Source organism: Heterocephalus glaber, unplaced genomic scaffold, assembly GCF_053883595.1.
Source record: "Heterocephalus glaber isolate CG9 unplaced genomic scaffold, H.glaber_assembly_v1.0 deba00001613, whole genome shotgun sequence".
Lineage (NCBI taxonomy): Eukaryota > Metazoa > Chordata > Mammalia > Rodentia > Bathyergidae > Heterocephalus > Heterocephalus glaber.
In genome coordinates, this window is record NW_028258384.1 from 34,518,550 (window position 1) to 34,539,366 (window position 20,817).

The 20,817-nt window shown below is 43.6% G+C and overlaps 1 protein-coding gene across 4 annotated transcripts in view; it reads right to left on the minus strand.

The window, feature by feature from the left end:
* Col4a6 (collagen type IV alpha 6 chain) overlaps positions 1-20,817 on the minus strand; it is a 416,524-nt gene that overhangs the window by 13,944 nt on the left and 381,763 nt on the right. For 3 of the 4 annotated variants that reach the window (XM_087196743.1, XM_021241635.2, XM_021241634.2), the window contains 13 exons: positions 20,548-20,655; positions 19,317-19,538; positions 18,769-18,930; positions 16,974-17,144; positions 16,067-16,210; positions 6,020-6,145; positions 5,389-5,570; positions 3,477-3,540; positions 2,760-2,834; positions 2,285-2,392; positions 2,084-2,191; positions 917-988; positions 523-648 (listed from right to left, as the gene is read on the minus strand). In XM_087196743.1, coding sequence (XP_087052869.1) covers positions 523-648; positions 917-988; positions 2,084-2,191; positions 2,285-2,392; positions 2,760-2,834; positions 3,477-3,540; positions 5,389-5,570; positions 6,020-6,145; positions 16,067-16,210; positions 16,974-17,144; positions 18,769-18,930; positions 19,317-19,538; positions 20,548-20,655 — 1,668 coding nt within the window. The remainder of the gene's footprint in view (positions 1-522; positions 649-916; positions 989-2,083; positions 2,192-2,284; positions 2,393-2,759; positions 2,835-3,476; positions 3,541-5,388; positions 5,571-6,019; positions 6,146-16,066; positions 16,211-16,973; positions 17,145-18,768; positions 18,931-19,316; positions 19,539-20,547; positions 20,656-20,817) is intronic. The other variant, XM_087196744.1, reaches the window with a different exon arrangement.

Here is a 20,817-nt window from a genome sequence, read left to right on the forward strand (position 1 = left end):
TACTTCAGGCAATGTGATAAGTCAGGGGCTGAGATTAGGAAGGAATCTGCTTTCCATTAAAGCCAACAAATCCTAATTGAGTGCATGTGGCAGTCCTATCCTCAGGAGACATTTATTCTCATAGTCGTGGGCTTCTTCCAGGAACCACAATGTCTTCCCAGAGCCCTGGGAGCATCATCCACACTGGACACTGGGGAAATTCTGGCCAACTTCTTAAGTAGACAAGCCAAGTCCCTTCGGACCATTAAATGGAGGCTCTGAGCAAGTGAGTACGAGAGGTCTTGCAGTTAATAGGGGGATCTGGAGGCTAAAGGGGACTTGGTGAACTGCTTCCTGGCATCCTTTCACTGGAAAGTCATATTAAAGTCTATTGTTTCTTTCTCAGCAGCCAGTCCCCAAGGGGTTCTGAGATTCCCAGATTTGGAGACATTATATGAGCCACATAGCCTTGATGAACAGCAAACCTGGCTCCCCAGTAAAGCCTCATTCAGCTTCTCCAAGGCCTGACTTGGGCTCACTTACCTCGGCCACCTTTTTGTCCTCTTGGACCTGGATTCCCTGGATCTCCAATGACAGTTCCTGGTGTTCCCTTTTCCCCTTTGGGACCAGGCAGGCCAGCAGGCCCAGGCACACCTGTGATACTGGCTCCTAGGAGACACAGAGAGAGGGGACAGAGCTCAGCAGGGGTGAGATGCTTTGCTCATTTGCCTGTGGCTTCAAGAAAATCTCATTCAGGTAGGAAGACAAACTCTACCTTCTTTCCTCCTCATATCAAGGAACTTCAAATTGAAGGCTCATGAGGGGATCTATGAGTCCAAGAATGTGGGGTACACCAGACTCAAGAACTCATGGCCAGTTCTGCCAGGTTTCCGAAAGGGCTGATGTCCTCCTCCTTTCCCTTGAGGGTCTTTCTTACCTGGGGTGCCGCGGTTACCCTTGGTGCCTGGAAGGCCATTCAGTCCATTTAAACCGGGAGGTCCAGAGAATCCTGAGTGAAAAAAACATCAGAAATGGACCCAGCAACTCTTAATCATGAAGAGTTAGCCCACAAAGGCACTGCAAGGTATTTAAAGACCTGGTCTTTCTTGAGGCATTATTTCACACCCTGTGGGTAAATAGCACACCCCTATCCTATACCCAGCACCCTAAGTTCTTATCATTCTTTTTTTTTTTTTTTTTTGTTACCGGGGATCGAACTTGGGACCTTGCACTTGTGAGGCAGGCAGTGGAACTACTGAGCTAAATCCCCAGCCCTATCATTCTTACCAGAGATTAATATAGATTTAAGAGTGGGGTGGAAGCTAATTATTTATCTTCAAGAAGCACTCAGAGTGGCAATGCCAGAACCTTGAGTTGCCAGCTCTCAGACAATGGTCCTAGAAACTCGCTGCCCAGTCTCTAAGTCAAGGAAAGGCAGCATACTACAGGGCAGTACCATTCTGCTAAGACTCAGATATGGTCTGAGTGTGTCCCCTAAGTGTTCATGTGGTAGAAGCTTGGTTTCCAGTATGCTGATGTTAAGAGATGATGAGAACTTTAAGAGATAAGGTTTAGTAGAAATTTATTGGGTCATTGGAGACATTGTCCTCAGAAGTTTTCATGAGACCCTGAGTGACCCAGACTGAACTGTTAAAAAAGCAAAACTGGCTCTTCTCTATCTGGCTTCTTGCCACGTGGTCTCTCCCTCTTCCACCATGATGGCATCCTCTATCAGGTGACATAGCTGGGAGGCCTTCAACAGAGCTTGAGCCATGCTTTTTGGACTTTCAGCCTCCAAAACTGTGAGCTAAATTTAAATATTTTCTTTATAAGTGTTCAGCTTTAGAGATTTTGTTATAGTAATGGAAAACTAATACACCCTTCTTGGTTACTCTTTTCTCCATGGATCCCATGTTCTCCTTTTTCCATTCATGTGTGCCCACCTTCCTTCCTCTTCAGTTCTTCTTTCCCATTATTCCTCATGTAGCCCAGTCAGTGACTCCCTTGGGTACAGCTTAACCCACAGTCTTGTAAGATAAAGGAGGTGCTGTCCTTTATTGAGGGATAGTACATTTCTGCACTTTCTGCTCTCAAATACACATACCTTTGGGTCCGATTAACCCTGAGGGCCCCAGGGGCCCAGGGGCCCCTGAATGACCAGAGGAACCTGGAAATCCTGGGTCTCCTCTGATACCTCCAGTCCCTGGAAGTCCTGAATGTGAAATCAAGGAGGAAGATCAGAATAGGGGATGGCTTGAAGTTAATCCTAACATTTTTTTTAGAATAAAGTCATGTGGCATGGTACCTGGGGAGCCAGAAAGGCCAACATCTCCAGAAATACCAGCTTTCCCATCTTCACCTTTGTTTCCTGGGAAACCAACATCACCAACCAGTCCATCTTTTCCTTTCACACCTATAAATCAAGAAAAATGCTGAGTCATCAGAGCATGTTTTTGGCAGTATGTTCATCCATGGGAATGGATAAGGAGGAAGGTGAAACCCTTTGGAACTGCTGAGGGAACCTGATCCAGTGAAGAAGCTCTGAAAATGATTGTCATGGCTGTATTCACATTTGGGAGATACCACCCAATGGACAAGTAAGTAGACTTGTTCTGAGTACATTCCAGAAGTGGGGGCTATGCATTGGAAGGTTGGAAAAGCACATTTTTTTCCGCACTGGATGAAGTGGCAGCACTTGGAGTTGGCCTCCAAAATGTCTTCTAATACTTAGTTTTGAGGAGTCTATGAGACACATGAGGCAAAAGCATATGTAGCCTTACCTTTAATACCCAGTTCACCAGGCTGTCCCTTGGGTCCTGGACTACCAGAAATTTCAAACATCTGGCCCTGATCGCCTGGCGATATCAAGACATTGTTTAAATGATCAAGAGAAGCTGTAGTTCCTTTTGTTCCAAAAAGATATTTTAGTCACATTTTTTTTCAGATTCAATATAGCCAGCAGAGCTCCTTGACAAAATTATCCACTGGGCAAAAAGTAACCAATCATTGTCCAGGAGGTGGGATGCTACCAGGGTACTGGTATGACATGCTGTTACATATAGCACATTTCCATTGGGAAATACATCACTCAGTATGTGCAAGGAATGTGGTAAATGGGGCCTGAAACATCACCAGAATGAAATAGTGATGCCAACGAGGGTGGAAACTTTTTTTTTGCCTAATGAGCTGGGTTCATCAGGGCAAGGTACTATGTGAAGCTGAGGTTTTCTGCTGCTGAGTCTGGAAAGCAGATGGGTTAAATTACCACACCAAAGAACAGCCTTTTTTTTGGATCTGTGAAAGCCCTGAAGAGATCTTGATAGGTTCCATTGTTTACTGCATCTTCTTTGAGGAACAAGGATTATAGAGGGGTTTGCCAAAGGGGAAATGTAAACCAGTTCACTTTCTCCTAAACACAGACTGTCCCTCCAAGAGAGCCCTGGGCCTGCTGTAAGTCCATCTTGCTCTAAAAAAACAAAATAAAAAGTGCTCCTTACCTTTTGAGCCTGGGAGACCAGATGGCCCTGGGAGTCCAGGAGCCCCAGTGAGACCCTGTGAACCCTTCGAGGCAATATGAGAATCATCATTTCTGCCCAGAGCTCAGAGCTTTCCACCATCTCACTCCCCATCTACTCCCCAAGCTATTGCCTGAGATATGTCTATCACACACTCTGTATCAAGGTAGACTCTGTGGGGTTGGGGGTGGGGTACATTCTGCAAATGGGAACGTGATGAGCCAGGGGCCAAAGTATACTGAGGATTTATACTGGAAGGATTCTATCTGCAGATTAACCCTTGTCACTTAAAACTTCCCATTGTCTATAAAAATTGAAGTCTTGGCAAATCAAAGTTTGGCTGTTCTAACAAGTCTCTTAGAAAATGCAGAATATGACAGGCCAGGCACTCAGTGTGCTCCTCGGTCAGTTACCACCATGCTTGCCAAAGCCCTAGAGAAGTTATACATAAATATTTCTTCACCATGCAGGGGCTAGTCCTTTGCTGCAGGTTCCACAAGGAACATGAGGGTCTTTCTGCCACCAGGTAATGGCTGCATGTATGCTGGTGTTTGAGTCTGAATGTAGACAACTGTTACCATTTTCACAGGAAAAAGTGCCTTCACTGGCTAATGTACAACACACTATCTGACTCTGGGAAGTGGCATGTCAGCTGCTGTCAGCAGTTTTTCTGGTATGGTTCTGATTCATTTGTATATGTACCAAGTATAGACACATGCCATTTAATGCTTCTGGTAGGAGGCTGAGTACAGGGCTGGGTACCTGTGTTCACTGGACCACCACCCAGGATACCTATCCCTAGCCCATTCTGCCTGCTTCCTTGCCTGGCTTCATCTGGCTTGTTGCCATAGTTACTCCTAATTATGAGCCTCTGGGTATGCTGGGGCCCCTCACAGAATGTCTTCCCACTTTGATTCCATCCTTCCTAATATAGTATGTGGGTAGTAAGACCATTCAGCCTAAAACTATACTGGAATTGCTTTAGGGATGTGTGTATGTGTATTCTCTCCAGCAGGTGGACTGACACTTTTAAAGGACAGGGACTTTGCCTGCAGAGAGCACAGGTGTTCTGTGTCTAGCTCATTTAGACGTTTCAATACTGCTACTATTTATGCAGAGCCTGCCATGTGTCTGACACAGTGTTAACTGCTTTATATGTAGCATCTCAATTCTCATTACTATCTGAAAAAGGTTTGGATATTATTCCCATTTTTATGAAGAAAATGAGACTCAGAGAAGTTAATGTGCACAAGATCACAGAGCTAATGAGTGATGGAGTGGAGATTCAAATTCAAGTCTATCTCTATGCTAAGCCTACTCTACTCGCCTTTTAAGAATCTGGAGAAACCAGAGCTGATCCTTTGCTAGTTATTGCTCCTGTAGATCTTCAAAGATCTCTCTATCAAAACATCAAGAAGTCTGAACTGGATTTTTATGATGTGCTTAGCTCAATGTGAGATGCTGGCAGTGGGGTGCAGACAAAAAAGCATGTAAGGCAGTTCTTGTTCTTAAGCCCTAGCAATCTCATCAAGGAAGTTAGATCCCCCGAGAACCAGCTAGATCAATATAAGCAGTGATAAGTGAAGAGTGCCAGCACAGTGGGAACTGAGAGACTCCTGAGGAGATGGTGCCTGGACTGGGGCCTAAAGGGAAGCCAAGTATTGACAAATGCAGAGGAGAGAGGAGACTCTGTCATGTGAGGGAGATAATGTTAATAAAGGTAGAGAAAAGGGGGTGTTCAGGAAAGGGTAGACCTGTCAGACTCAAGGAGTGGGCTTTGTTTGAGGATATTCTGGGAGAAGAGGCTAGGATCAGAAGGGTAGGCAACTGGAAGTCATACCCCTCTGCTATGGAGGCCCTTTTCTGGTGAAGAGACAAGGATCTGGGCACTTACACTTTCTCCTGGCATTCCTGGAAATCCTGTGATTCCTGAGGAGCCCTTCAGGCCAGGTAAGCCCTGAAGCCCCGTGGAGCCAGGGAGACCTGGCATCCCACTAAGTCCTTTGATGGTGCTGGGGAAGCCAGGAGCTCCAGGCAGGCCTGGTGATCCTGGGCGCCCAGCCTCTCCTTTGTCACCTGGGAAAAAAGCAAAGACAGAAAAAGACTCTAGGTGAGAGAAAACCTGCTTGCCCAGGTGTAGGTGACCTGAGTCAGGCCAACTGTAAGCTGGAAAGTGGGGCAAGTTAGCTTGTGGAGGCGGGGAGGTGCCCTCAGCCTTATGGGGGACTGTCAAGGTCATCCCTGCTCCAGCATTGGGCAGTTCAGTTCAGTGTGCTAACCCCGCTATGTGGCATGGTTTTCCAGGTATACCACAAACTGTGGTTCAAAACCTCAATTCCACTGTTGCAATGGCGAATGGCAGTCTCAAAGTCCAGGTACCTGTCAGGCCTGGGAAGACAGAGTCCTTTGACCCTATGCTGCCACCCACATTGCTGCTCTATGGGGCCTTTTCTCAGGAAGGAAGTGAAGTCTGGTTGTAAATCCTTTCTTGGGCATTTCTCCCAACCATCCCCTGTCTCATTCACCTCTGGGCCCTGGAAATCCATCGGATCCAGCCGATCCCTGAGAGCCTTTGTCTCCTTTGAACCATAGGCTCAGCATTGGAGGTCTTGGACTGGGTACTCCAACTGGGCCTGGATCACCTCTGTCTCCTGCAAGAATGGCAAGAATGGAGAGCAGGCAATCAATGAGAGAGAGAGAGAGAGAGAGAGAGAGAGAGAGAGAGAGAGAGAGAGAGAGAGAGAGAGGATTGACAGAGACAGGCAATGGATGAGTTTTATATTGTTTTTTTCCATAGCACCTCTTTCTGGGCCCTTCCATCTTCTTTCCTACCCCATCCCCCAAACTTTGCATTTCTGTATATATATATTCTTTTCAAACCCAAAGTCCACCTGTAACTTTAGACCCTACTTGAAACCTTCCTCTAAGGATAATCTGGGAATGGACAGACAAAGCCTCTGTTATTGTTTGGATACATGTCCTCCAAAGGCTGTGTTAAAGGCTTGATCTTTAGCCTATGATACATTGGGAGGTGGTAGAGCCTTTGAGAGGTTGGGCTTAGTGGGAGAAACTTAGTTCACTGGGGATGTGCTCTTGAAGGGGATTGTGGGATTCTGGTCTCTTCTTTTTCTGCTTCTCACGTTTTTGCTTTCTCGGCACCATGAGGTGAGCAGCTTGCTCCACCTTATGTTCCCTGCCATGATGCACCACCTTGCTACAGGCCCAAAGGCAATGGGGCCAAGCAACTATGGAGTGAAACCTCTGAAACTTTAAGCCAAAACAAACCTTTCCTCCTTATAAATCGGTTATCGTAGGTTCTGTTATAGTAACAAAAAGCTAAAATAGAAAATTAATACAGAAAATGGGGCTGTGGCTATGATTATACCTGAGACAATGTGGAAAATCCTTTGCAATTGGCTTATGGGAAGAATTTGGAAAAGTGTTCAGGAGTGGGCTAGAGTAAACCTAGAATGTTAAAAGTTCAGCCTAACAGGCAATTCTGATAGGGGTTCAGAAGCCTAGAATGCTGACATAAATGTAGACAGTAGTGGCTATGCTGATGAAATTTCAAACAGGAATGATGACTCTATTAGGAATTGAACTAGAGGCCTTTCTTACTGTATCATGGCAAAAAATGTTTGCATTATGTCCATACCCTGATACTTTGTGGGAGGCTGAGCTTAAAGGTGACAAAGTAGTTTAACTACTAGTGGAAGTTTCAGGCAGCAAAGCACTTACACAGTGGCATATGGGTATTACTGCATGCTTCTAGCCAAATTTACTGTGAGGATCAGAAGCAAAGAGGAATAGAGCAGAACAATTTGGAAATCTTTCATTTTGGTCAGGACAGGAGAGAATTTAAAGGTACTGCTAAGAAAGGTGCAGTTCTTAAAGAGGATAGTGCTATTAAAAAGAAGCCAATTACTTTGCACTGAGACAATAGGAAAGATGCCTTGAGGGTATTTCAAGAATTGACAAGACCCATTTTATAAAAAAAACACATTTTCTTTATTCAGTCTCCAGTTGATGGGCATTTGGGCTGTTCCCAAGTTTTAGCTATCACAAACTGCGCTGCTATGAACATGGGTGCACATATATCACTGTGGTATGATTCTTTTAATTCTTTGGGGAAGATCCCCAGCAGTGGAATAGCGGGGTCAAATGGGACTTCCAGTCCTAGTTCTTTGAGGTATCTCCATGCTGATTTCCACAGTGCTTGCACCAGTCTACACTCCCACCAGCAGAGGAGCAGGGTTCCTCTTTCCCCACAGTCCCACCAGCATTGGTTATTGGTTGATTTCATGATAGCAGCCATTCTTTCTGGAGTGAGGTGGAATCTCAGTGTTGTTTTCATTTGCATCTCTCGAATGATCAGTGACGTTGAACATTTTTTCATGCATTTATTTGCTATTTCTACTTCTTTATCTGAGAAATGTCTGTTCATTTCAGCTGCCCATTTTTCGATTGGGTCTTTAAATTTGGGAGGTCTGATCTTTTTAAGTTCTTTATAGATTCAAGATAGTAGACCTTTGTCTGAGGAAGAGCAGGTGAAGATTTTTTCCCACATTGTGGGGTGTCTCTTCACACTGCTGGTGGTTTCTCTTGCTGTGCAGAAGCCTTTTAATAAGAAGAGATCCCATCTGTTGATTGTTTGTGCTAGTTCATGGGCAACTGAGGTTTTGTTCATAAAATCTTTTCCTCCACTGATGTCTTCAAGGGTGCTACCTAACCTCTGTTCCAACTGGTTCAGAGTTTCTATTTTAATATTTAGATCTTTAATCCATTTTCATTTTAGTTTAGTGCAGGGTGAGAGATACAGGTCTAGTTAAAAAATGGAGTACTACTCAGCCATAAAAAATGAGAAATTAGAGACATTTATAGCTAAGTGGATGCACATTGAGGCGATACTCTTAAGTGAAATAAATAGGACACACATGTGTAAATACTGAATAGTTTGGCGCGGAAGACCCTGAATCACCCCGCTGCAGACAGGCAGGTCTGCCCACACCTCACTAAGGTCCCCAGACACGCGGAACACATGCCGAATCAGCCCGCTGCAGACAGACAGGTCTCTGCATGCCCTATCGAGGTCCTGAGTAGCGCAGAAGACACCGAATCACCCCACTGCAGACAGGCAGCCACCTGATTCCACAATACAAAGACGCAGAGGACACCAGACCACCAGACCAAGGTACTGAGTGCCACTGTTCCCGGCCCAGAGGTAGGGGCTTCTGAGCCATCGTCCCACTGCTCCTGGTTCAGAGGAAGGGGCTTCCCGGTCAACATCCCTCCCGCTGCTCCCAGCCCAGAGGAAGGGGCTTCTGAGCAACCATCCCACTGCTCCTGGTCCAGAGGAAGGGATTTCCCGGCCACCATCCCTCCGGCTGCTCCCAGCCCACAGGAAAGGGCTTTTGGGTCACCATCCCTACCACTGCTTGCGGCCCCTGTCCCACCTCACCCAGCTCAGAGGAGGTAATCCGTGCAGGCCCTAACAGCCCCCCGCCCCAGTCAAAATGAGAAAACACATAAATAAGTCTCAAAACCAGACTTCCAGATCACCTACAGCAACCCCAAAGGGAAATGAGATGGAACCCTCTGATACTCAACCACCTGGACCCACTGAACTGGCAACAAAAGGGGATCTAGAAAAAATGAAATCAGAAATAATTTCTCAGATAACAGGAGAAATTGTGCCCCTAGTGCAAGACATGATTAATAAATCTAGAGAGGAGCTCAGGAACATGATGGAATCCCAACATAAGAAACAAATGGAATCCATAAAACAGATGCAAATACATTTCCAGGACATGAAAAACTCCACTGAAAGTCTACACAGCAGAATGAGCCAATGTGAGGACAGAATTTCAGATATAGAAGATAAGATTGCAATTATTGACCAGGAAAAGAAAAATTGCTTCAAAATTATAAGGGAACATGAGAAATCAATCCAGCAGCTGCTAGATGACGCAAAAAAGAATAACATAAGACTGACTGGACTCAATGAAGAAACAGGAGAGAGTGGAGATGACATAAAAAATCTCTTCACAGAAATAATGGCAGAAAACTTCCCAAGCAGGGGAAAAGAGCTTGACCTACAGATAAGTGAGGCATATAGGACTCCAAATAGCCTTGATAAAAAAAAAATCTACACATAGGCATATCATTGTTAAGCTTCCAGAAACTCAACAGAAGAACAAAGTTCTCCAATCAGTCAGAGAAAAGAAACAAATCACATACAAAGGAAAGCCCATCAGAATCACAGCAGACTTCTCAACACAAACCATCAAGGCAAGAAGAGCTTGGAGTGACATATTCCAAGCCCTAAAAGAAAACAGCCTCCAACCCAGATTGATGTACCCTGCAAAACTACCTTTCAAAGTTGATGGAGAAATAAGATACTTTCATGACAAAGAGAACCTTAGGAACTTTGTGAATACCAAAACAGCACTCCAAAGAATTTTACACAATATCCTAGGAACAGACATTGAGGATCACAACCCCAGGAAGCAAAGCAGAATGAACCCATCTGGCATGACAAGAAATTAAATGTAAAGGGGGAGACCCCACCAAAAAGAAAAAGTCATGGCAATGACAAGTCAATACATTTCACTTATAACCATCAATGTTAATGGTCTCAATTCACCAATCAAAAGAAATAGACTGGCAGAATGGGTCAAGAAGCAAAATCCAACAATATGCTGCATACAAGAAACACACTTAATTCAAAAGGAAACTCATAGACTGAAAGTTAAAGGGTAGAAAACAATACTCCATGTGACAGGAACCCCAAAAAAAGCAGGAGTAGCTATCCTCTTTGCAGATCAAGTAGATTTCAAACCAACACTGATTAAGAGAGATGAAGAAGGACATTACATCCTCGTAAAGGGAAGAATCCAAGAGGAAGAGATGACAATCATAAATATCTATGCACCAAACACTAGTGCACCCAACTATATAAAACAAATACTAATGGACATGAAAAGTCATATATGCACTAATGCAATTGTAGTGGGGGACCTCAACACCCCACTGTCACAAATAGATAGAATAACTAGACTAAAAATAAGTAATGAAATACTAGAACTCAATCAAACTCTTGAACAAATGAACTTAACAGATGTTTACAGAGTCTTCCACCCCACAAAATCAGAATACACATTCTTCTCAGCTTCACATGGGTCATTCTCCAAAATAGAGCACATACTCACACAGAGAACATGTTTAAGTAAGTGCAAAGGAATTGAGGTTATCCCCTGTACATTATCAGACCATAGTGAGATGAAATTGGAGATCCATAGCAAAAGAAACTCAAAAGATTTCATAAACATGTGGAAATTGAACAACACACTTCTGAATAACCAATGGGTCACAGAGGAAATTAGAGAAGAAATCAGACAGTTCCTTCAATTAAATGACAATGACAATACAACATATTGGAATCTATGGGACACAATGAAAGCTGTCTTACGAGGGAAATTTATAGCAGTGAATACGCATATTAGGAAAACAGAACGATCCCAATTAAACAACCTGATGCTGAACCTCAAGCTTCTAGAAAAAGAAGAGCAGGACAACCCCAAAGCTCATACAAGGGAGGAAATTATGAAGATCAGAGGAGAAATCAATGCAATGGAGACTAAGAGAACGATACAAAAAATCAATGAAGCCAAGAGTTGGTTCTTTGAAAGAATCAACAAAATTGACAAACCTTTAGCCAACCTTGTCAGAAAAAGGAAAGAAAAGGTCCAAATCCATGCAATTAGGAATGAAAAGGGTGAAACTACAACAGACCCAGCAGAAATCCAGAAGATCAACAATACCTACTTCCAGAACCTATATGCTAATAAGATGGATAACACAGAAGAAATGGACAGATTCCTAGATACATATGAATTACCAAAGTTAAATGAAGAAGACCTAAAAATTCTGAACAACCCAATATCAACCAATTAAATTGAAAATGTAATTAAAAATTTATCAACTAAGAAAAGCCCGGGCCCTGATGGCTTCACTGCTGAATTCTACAAGACATTTAGAGAGGAACTGCTGCCACTACTGTTTAAACTCTTCAATGAAATTGAAAGAGAAGCAATACCCTGAAATTCATTCCTGGAAGCAAGCATCACCTTGATCCCCAAAGCAGAGAATGACCCAACTGAAAAAGAGAACTATAGGCCAATCTCACTAATGAACATAGATGCAAAAATCCTTAATAAGATAATGGCAAACAGAATGCAGAAGATCATCAAGAAGATCATACACCCTGATCAAGTGGGATTCATCCCAGGGATGCAGGGATGGTTCAATATATGCAAATCAATCAATGTAATACACTATATCAATAGAGGCAAGGACAAAAACCATATGATTATCTCTATAGATGCAGAAAAAGCATTTGACAAAATCCAACATGCATTTATCATAAAAACCCTACAAAAAATTGGAATAGATGGTCTCTACCTCAAACTGATAGAAGCCATCTGTGAAAAACCAACAGCCAGTTTCATATGTAATGGTCAAAAACTGAAATCCTTCACACTAAAATCAGGTACAAGACAAAGATGTCCACTGTCACCACTCTTGTTCAATATAGTTCTGGAATCATTAGCCACGGCAATTAGACAAGAGAAAGAAATAAAAGGATTAAAGATAAGAAATGAAGAAGTCAAACTGTCATTATTTGCAGATGACATGATACTCTATATAGAAGACCACAAGAACTCCACCAAAAGTCTTCTAGACTTAATAACCAAATTCAGTCAAGTAGCTGGTTAAAAGGTCAACACACAAAAATCAATAGCTTTCCTCTACACCAATGACAGACTCACTGAGAGAGAAATAGGGCAAATAATTCCTTTCACAATAGCATCCAAAAAACTGAAATACCTAGGAATCCACCTAACGAAAGAAATCAAAGACCTCTTCTCTGAAAACTATGGCACTCTGAAAAGAGAGATTGAAGATGATATCAGAAAATGGACAGACATGCCCTGCTCCTGGGTAGGAAGGATTAATATAGTGAAAATGGCCATACTTCCAAAACTGCTATATAGATTTAATGCAATTCTAATTGAGATCCCAGCAGCATACTTCATAGACCTCGAGAAAACAATCCAAAAATTCATTTGGAACAAGAAGAGACCCTGAATAGCAAAAGCAATTCTAGGTAACAGAGACATGGCAGGGGGTATCACAATCCCCACCCTGCAACTCTACTACAAAGCTACTGTGATAAAAACAGCATGGTACTGGCAAAAAAACAGACCTGAGGACCAGTGGAACAGATTAGAAGATGCAGAAACAATGCCAGACACACTCAGCCATCTCATCTTCGACAGAGGAGTCAAACACCCTCACTGGAGGAAAGATAGCCTCTTTAATAAATGGTGCTGGAAAAACTGGGCTTCAACTTGCCAAAGATTAAAACTAGACCTATATCTCTCACCATGCACTAAACTAAAATCAAAATGGATTAAAGATCTAAATATTAAAATAGAAACTCTGAACCAGTTGGAACAGAGGTTCGGTAGAACCCTTGAAGACATTGGTGTAGGAAAAGATTTTATGAACAAAATCTCAGTTGCCCATGAACTAGCACAAACAATCAACAAGTGGGATCTCTTCTCATTAAAAGGTTTCTACACAGCAAGAGAAACCACCAGCAGTATGAAGAGACACCCCACAATGTGGGAAAAAATCTTCACCTGCTCTTCCTCAGACAAAGGTCTACTATCTTGAATCTATAAAGAATTTAAAAAGATCAGACCTCCCAAATTTAAAGACCCAATCGAAAAATGGGCATCTGAAATGAACAGACATTTCTCAGACAAAGAAGTAGAAATAGGAAATAAATACATGAAAAAATGCTCAACATCACTGATCATTCGAGAGATGCAAATGAAAACAACACTGAGATTCCACTTCACTCCAGAAAGAATGGCTGCTATCATGAAATCAACCAATAACCAATGCTGGCGGGGCTGTGGGGAAAGAGGAACCCTGCTCCACTGCTGGTGGGAGTGTAGACTGGTGCAACCACTGTGGAAATCAGTATGGAGATACCTCAAAGAACTAGGACTGGAAGTCCCATTTGACCCCGCTATTCCACTGCTGGGGATCTTCCCCAAAGAATTAAAAGAATCATACCACAGTGATATATGTGCACCCATGTTCATAGCAGCGCAGTTTGTGATAGCGAAAACTTGGGAACAGCCCAAATGCCCATCAACTGGAGACTGGATAAAGAAAATGTGGTTGTTTTTATAAAATGGAGTACTACTCAGCCATAAAAAATGAGAAATTAGAGACATTTATAGCTAAGTGGATGCACATTGAGGTGATACTCTTAAGTGAAATAAATAGGACACAGATGTGTAAATACCGAATAGTTTCTCTGGTGTGAGAAACTGAAAGTGTAATTAAGGACTAAATGTATAATAGATAATGTGAAATAGGAAGAAAAGGGGCAAAGGGGAAGGAAGTGGGAGGGATAGGGGAAAGGATAGAAGGGAATGGAATTAATATGAGAAAATGGAAAAATAGGAACAAAATCTTTGTAAATAGGGAGGACTGGAGGGGTTGAAGGGAGGGCTGGGCAAGGGTGAAAAATAACCAAGAGAGACTACGTAAAGGTGCAAATTTCCAATGGTGAATGTCATTATATTGTATACCTAAAATGTACCAATTATTAGAATGAATAATCAATAATGTAAAATAGGAAGAAAAGGTCCAAAGGGGTAGGGGTAGTGGGAGGGGCAGGGGAAAGGAAAGAAGGGAAAGGAAAAAATGATGAGAAATGGAAAAAATGGAAATAAAGTCTTTGTAAATAGGGAAGGGTGGAGGGCATGAAGGGAGGGCTAGGAATGGGGAAAAAATAAGAACCAAGATGCATTATGTAAAGGTACAATTCCCAATGAGAAATGTAATTGTGTTGTATACGTACAATGTACCGATAAAAGAATGTAATACCAAAAAAAATTTAAAAAAAAAGATTTGACAAGACCCCATCTGTCCCCCATCACAGACTCAAAGGTACAAAGTATAAACTTGGTTTCAAAGAGTTTCCTTTAAGAGAGCCCACAAGTGCCCTGGATATACAAGGCAGCCTAGAAAATTGTTTCCCTGTGTTCAGCTGTGCAGGCATTAAGAAGCTGTTGAAGCTGTGGTTAGAGCTGACCCAGGTACAGCTCACTTTGATGGTAGACCTTGGCATTGTACATATGATGCTGATTTTGCAGGTGTGCAGAATGTAAGAGCTATTGGGTCATGGAGATTTCCAACAACATTTCAAAGCAATGTCTGGGAGGCCAGGCAGCATCAGGGTGATGTATGGAAGCTGTGAATGTGAAACTGAACTTGCAGTGGAGTTCCCACAAAATTGGAGGTGCCAGGAATATAAAATGTCTGCTGAGGAAAGCTGAAGGCAGTGAGTAGAGCCATCCCAAGTCAGCCCATTTGGGTGGCAGCTGGCAAGTCTAGAGGGATGGGGCTGCCCAAGCCTTTGGGAGTTCATATTCCACCACAGGCTGTTCATAATGCTGAACACAGTGCTGTATTAATGTTTGCCCTGTTGGGTTTCAGTCTTGGCTTGGTCAAATCTTTCTTTTCTATGCCCCAGGTTTCTCTTTTTGAATTTGAATGTTTACCTTGTGCTATTGTATTTTGGAAGTATGTAACTTGTTCTTTGATTTTTACAGAGGCTCACAGCTGAGCGTTTTCCTTGTGTCTCAGAGGAGACTTTGGATTTGAACTTTTGTGAATTGCTGAAAGAGTTAAGTCTTTTAAGAGTCTTATGGTGGGACTACACACATTTTGCATTGTGAGATTGACATGGTACTTGAGGGACAGATTATTATGGTTTGGATAAAGTCCATGTATTGAAAGCTTGATCCCCAGCCCACAGAAAACTGGGAAGTAGTGGAGGCTTTGAGATGGGCCTAAGTTAGGTCAGTGGGGGCATGCCCTTGAAGAGGCTTGTGGTACTGTTCTCTTCCTCTTTTTCTACCTTTTTTGCTTTTCAGTTGCCATAAGGTGAGTAGCTTAATCCACCATGGACTCCCTTCCGTGATATGCTGCTATAGGAACAAAGGCAATAGGGCCAAGGGACTTTTGACTGAAACCTCTGAAACTATGAGCCAAAATAAATCTTTCCTCCCTTAAGTTGATTTTCTCAGGTATGTGTTATAATAATGGAAAGGTGACTAACACAGCCTCTAACATGCAGTGGTTTTGTTTTGTTTTGTTGGGTTTTTTTTTTTGAGACAGGGTCTCGATATACAGTTCAGGCTGGCCTTGAACTCACTATGTAGTGTAGGCTGGCCTTGAACTTGTGGCAATCCTCCTGCCTTAGCCTCCCAAGTGCTAGGATTACAGGCATGTGCCACCACACCCAGCTAACATGGAGTGTTAACTTGGAATGATTAGTCTTTTTGTTCAAAAGGACTTAATTCAGTAGTCTCACATCTTATTATCTAACATAGGGTTGGTAAAAACCACAGTAATCAACAAATTAACAAGCAAATGCACATGTAAAAGCAATGGTGGCAGTTCCAGAATTCACTTCTTCTACTCACCCTTTTCACCTGTACTTCCAGCCCATCCAGATGTTCCCACTTTTCCAGCTGACCCAGGAATTCCCTTTAATCCACTTGCACCAGGAAAACCAGGGAGACCTTGTATTCCTGGAAAACCTACTAGTCCAATGGACCCCTTCTCACCTGATGAAAAACAGAATTTCAATTATTTTATGTGTTTTACATATAAGGAAACAAATTGAAGCTCAGAAAGGCAGAATTACTTGCCCAATGTCATCACACAACTAAGATGTTTCAGAGAAGGGATTCAAACCCAGGTTTCTCTAATTCCAAAGTCTCAGTGACTACCAAGTCCTTAGTCATTACACATTATATTATCCCTCTGAATGGAGATGTGGCACTAAGCAACACAAAGGAAAGAAATGGGACCCTCTCTTATGGTTCACTAAGGTAGAGCTCATATGTGGCACAGAAAAACAAAACAAAACAAAATCTAGGACTAGGAAACAGGGAGATGGAGCTCTAGCCTAATTTTGCTGCTAGCTGGTTGTGTGACCTTAGATCAATCACTTTGCCCTGTTTAAAATAGAGATGCTACTTGCCTAAACCACTGATGACTCAGGGAGAGCAATCATGGGAAGTGAGATCTATCAGGCTTCATGGCAAATGTCATGGATATGAGTAAGCTCAATGTAGCAGTTACTGCTTGGGCTTTTCTGGCCATGGTGTTCCACCCAGCAAGCAGGGTAGCTGACATTCCTTTGGTGGGAGTCTTCTTTTAATACTAGCCCTGTCCAACTGTCTTGCCACAGAGAGCCTTGGCCACCTCCTTCCCTGTGGCCCACTCTCGGGCAGAGAGAAGGGGATGAGCCAGGCAGCTGGGATACTCTTTTTTGATATTCATTGGTCTGATCACTTCATTGGCCTTCCCAATCACTTCACTTACCCTTTGGACCTGGGAGGCCTGGCAACCCAGTAACCCCTGGCAAGCCTGGACCCCCCAGGAAGCCAGTTAGCCCAGGTGATCCAGGAAGGCCTTTCATCCCAGGTAGACCTCTTTTTCTAGTTGATCCAGGGAGGCCTTTGTTGCCTTTTGGACCTTTTTTTCCAGGATATCCTGAATTAGCACAGGAGAGAACAGAGGACAGCTGTTAAGTGAAGTTCTAGCCAGATCTGGATGACTGCCTATTCCCATAGCCTCAGGTTGGTTGGCTTGCTGGGTTTTGTAAATGGCCTTTTAGCCATTAATGACATATACTATCTGCTAACAGATAGAGGTTTTAGTTGGCTGAAATATTAGCTCCTACCACCTGGAGTGCCATGCCAAATGGCTATTACTTCCAGCATAGCACAGTAGTTGGAAGTAAAAGAAACTCCTTTGTTATCATAACTTCTCCTTTTATGAATGTGGTTCATGCTTTAGCTTCTAAATAGAGCTCCTGGAAGCCAGGGTGGCAACTGGGCTCCAGTTTCCCGTACTTCCACTCTGAATCACACTACAATGCCTGTTTCCTGGGCCAATCGTTGAAGTAGAAGTTAAAACTGAGCTGTTGTTTCAGCTTCCCAGGAAGCGTTGGATACAGGGCTGCCCTTTTAATCCCTCAAGCAAGCAGTTAAGTCAGCCAGTTCCTTGGCATTAAAGTTGAAAGACCCCCTAGTGCCAAGTACTGTAGAAACCCACAAGGCCCATTTTATCTTCTAAGTATTCTGAGCTGCCTTTTACCACACTTTAAGTTGGTCAATAGGATTAACCTCCTGAGCTGCTGCCAAAGCGGAATGTTCAGGTACAAAGCAAGGGAATTAAAAAACCAAAGGATTAAATCAATGAGGACAGAGGTATTTGGGCCCCCAAGGACCTAAATGAATGGATGACTTAGCTTTCCATGGAATGAAAAAGCATCAAGTAGCTGTGAGCCTCAGTATTCCAATGGGAGGCTCTGACAGAGGACTCCACAACAAGGGAAGGAAATTCAATGGGAGCCAACTCCACAGCATGAGCTCAGGGATCCCTGGCCTTGTAAGCAAAGCCATGTTGCAGTGTATATAATCAGATAATTCGCTGATGGGGGTTTTAGTCTGTGAGCTTCTGTGCTGTATTTTTTTCACCTAGGCAGCCTAAGTGAAGACTCCAGAAACACAAAAGGACAAAGGTGATAAAAAGAATACTAATGGCTCTGCAAATAACTCAACATCAGTGACTGGGCCAAGAGTAAAAAAGGTGGTGGGGTATCTGAGACACAGTGAGAAGGGGAGAGCAAGAAAAAGGCAGGCTGCGACCAGAGATGTCAGGCCCCACTTCTAAGTAAAGCCACTTTCTGGGCATCAGTCCTCAGAGGCACATTCGCTGAAGAGGCAGGATACCAGGCTGATCATATTCTGCTCAAGCTTCTTTGCAAGCCAAAGTGGACTGACTGCCCATGGCCCCAGAGAAGGCAATGGAGATGGGCTAAACCTGCCTCAACAAGAGGGGCAGTTTCTCTAACTGGGAAATAGGCCAGAGTATGAAAAGGGGGCATGAGGCCATGGGGGAAGGGCGGGAAGGGATATGTTGCCATGTTTTGAAAGCTAAACTGCAGCAATTTGTTCTGCTTCGCACTGCCAGGGTGACTTGAAATTTGAAATTTGAGAGGTTGGGAAAGTCAAGTATTCTAAATTTTGACCATGTCTCACTGCTGCTATTGCTCCTCAGGATGCCTAGGCCCAGGTCTGTCAAGCTGGGCTTCTTCCTTCAGTAAACCTACCTGAAATGCCTGGAAGGCCTGGTACTCCTGGGAGCCCAGATTTGCCTTTGATGCCATGCGGGCCAGTAGACCCTGGAGGGCCTGGCTGTCCCACTTGTCCTGATGCTCCAGGGCTGCCCCAGTCACCCTTGGGGCCTAGCAAGCCAGGCTGCCCGTGTAAACCTAATAAAAGGGAAGGGTCAGATGATCACAGCCTAGATCAACAGCAGGAACTGGGTCACCAAACCAAACCAACTTCCAACAGAAAAGGTTGGCCTAGGATTCATCCCAGGTTCCACTCTCTTCTCAGCTTCAGCCTTGTTGCTATTCCCAGAAGTAAACCAGAGACTTTGCAAGAAATTTGATGATTAGTTATTGTCAATCAGACAGGAAATGGGTTTAGGATGTTTAAGAAAGATTTTCCCCCAGAGAAGGGCAGAACAAAATGATATTTTATTTTAACTCCCCAAATAATCAGTTATCCCAGATTCATGCAAATATTCATGCAAGTATACCAGTTACTGTAAGGCTTTCTGTTGAATATTAAATAAGTGGGGCAAAAGAGTCACCCATGGGTCCTTGAGGGCCAGAGTCTCCAGGAAATCCTCTGTCCCCTGGCAATCCCTGTAGGCCGTGAGCCCCCGAAGCACCATTTTCAGCATCAAAGATGTCACCGGGGGCTCCCTTGAAACCTGGTAAACCTGGACTGCCAACCTTCCCAGGCAAGCCATCTTTTCCAGGAAGCCCAGGAAACCCAGGCAAGCCCTTCTCCCCATGAGGTCCAGAAAATCCTAAATGTACAGAGGCGGGAAAAAAAGAGCCATAGATGTTTAGAAGCAATTTGTCTATGTAGCAATCTGAGACAGTTTTCTAATATAAAAGGTAACATGTTAATACTGGCCAGGGATCTCTGGTACTGGGAGGACTTGTGCAGAGGCAAGAACTGCACTATAAGACCGGGAGAAGGTTCTATTTTCATGAGGCTAGCCATGGGCAGTACTCAACCTGTTCCTGAGCTCAACAGGTACTGAAAAGCATAGATTACACTTGAGCTTTTGCAAAAACTCAATCTCTCCTGGAGTTGTCTAACTCCCACTGTCATACCTCCCTCTTTTACAGTGGGGAAAAATGTGGGGGAAACTGAGGAACCAATAAGCTCTGAGGCACATGGCCCAAGATGAGTCTGAAGTCCTAGAGCAGTGGTGGTTCAGAATCACCTGGACTAACACACAGATTGCTGGCCCCAAGCCCTGGAATTCCTGAACACAGGTCTTGCAGAAAGGCTGAGAATTTGCTAATAAGTTTGCAGGTGATGCAGGTACTATATCAGAGAACACAGTTTGAGAACCACTGATGTGGTATAGCCCTATGAAGCTTAGGTTAGAACAACAGGGTGTGAGAAAAGGCATAGAAATGTACAACTTCCTTTTGACTGATCTGAGTCTTTCTTTGACCTTTAAGGAGTTGACCCAGAAAACTGACAGAGCTCTGGTAATCAAGTGACCTGGCAGAGTCCTGCTCACTAGTGGCTTTGTGATCTTGAGCAAGTCACTTTCTATCTTGGCTTCAGTTTCCCCATATGAAAGTTAAGGATTTGTTCTAGCTGATATTGAATGGCCATTAGTGCTGCAATATGCTGTCATTCTATGGCTGTATGCTGTCTTCCCTGGGTGTGAAATCAAATCATCCCAACCACACCAGAGGGCAAACCTAGCTGTCTGTCATTGATGGAGGATGACTACAATCCACACACACAGGCACACAAAGGAGAAACAGGCGAAGAAAAGCTCTTTTCCTTACCTGGTAATTTAGTGAGATGAAGTAATCCTGGACTTCCAGGCTCTCCTTTGTTTCCATGAGATCCAGGCTGGCCTGGAGTCCCAGGGAGTCCACGGACCCCTTTAGGTCCTGAAAACCGAAATACAAGTAACAAAGGGAAAGCAAAATCAGTGTGTCTGTGTATGGTTTGTGATGTTCAGTCAATAATTCTGGTCTGTTGGAGGGCCTCCCCTATTCTCACCTACCTACACTGCCCTCCCCAGCAGCCATTCTGTTCCCTCAGTCCCCAAG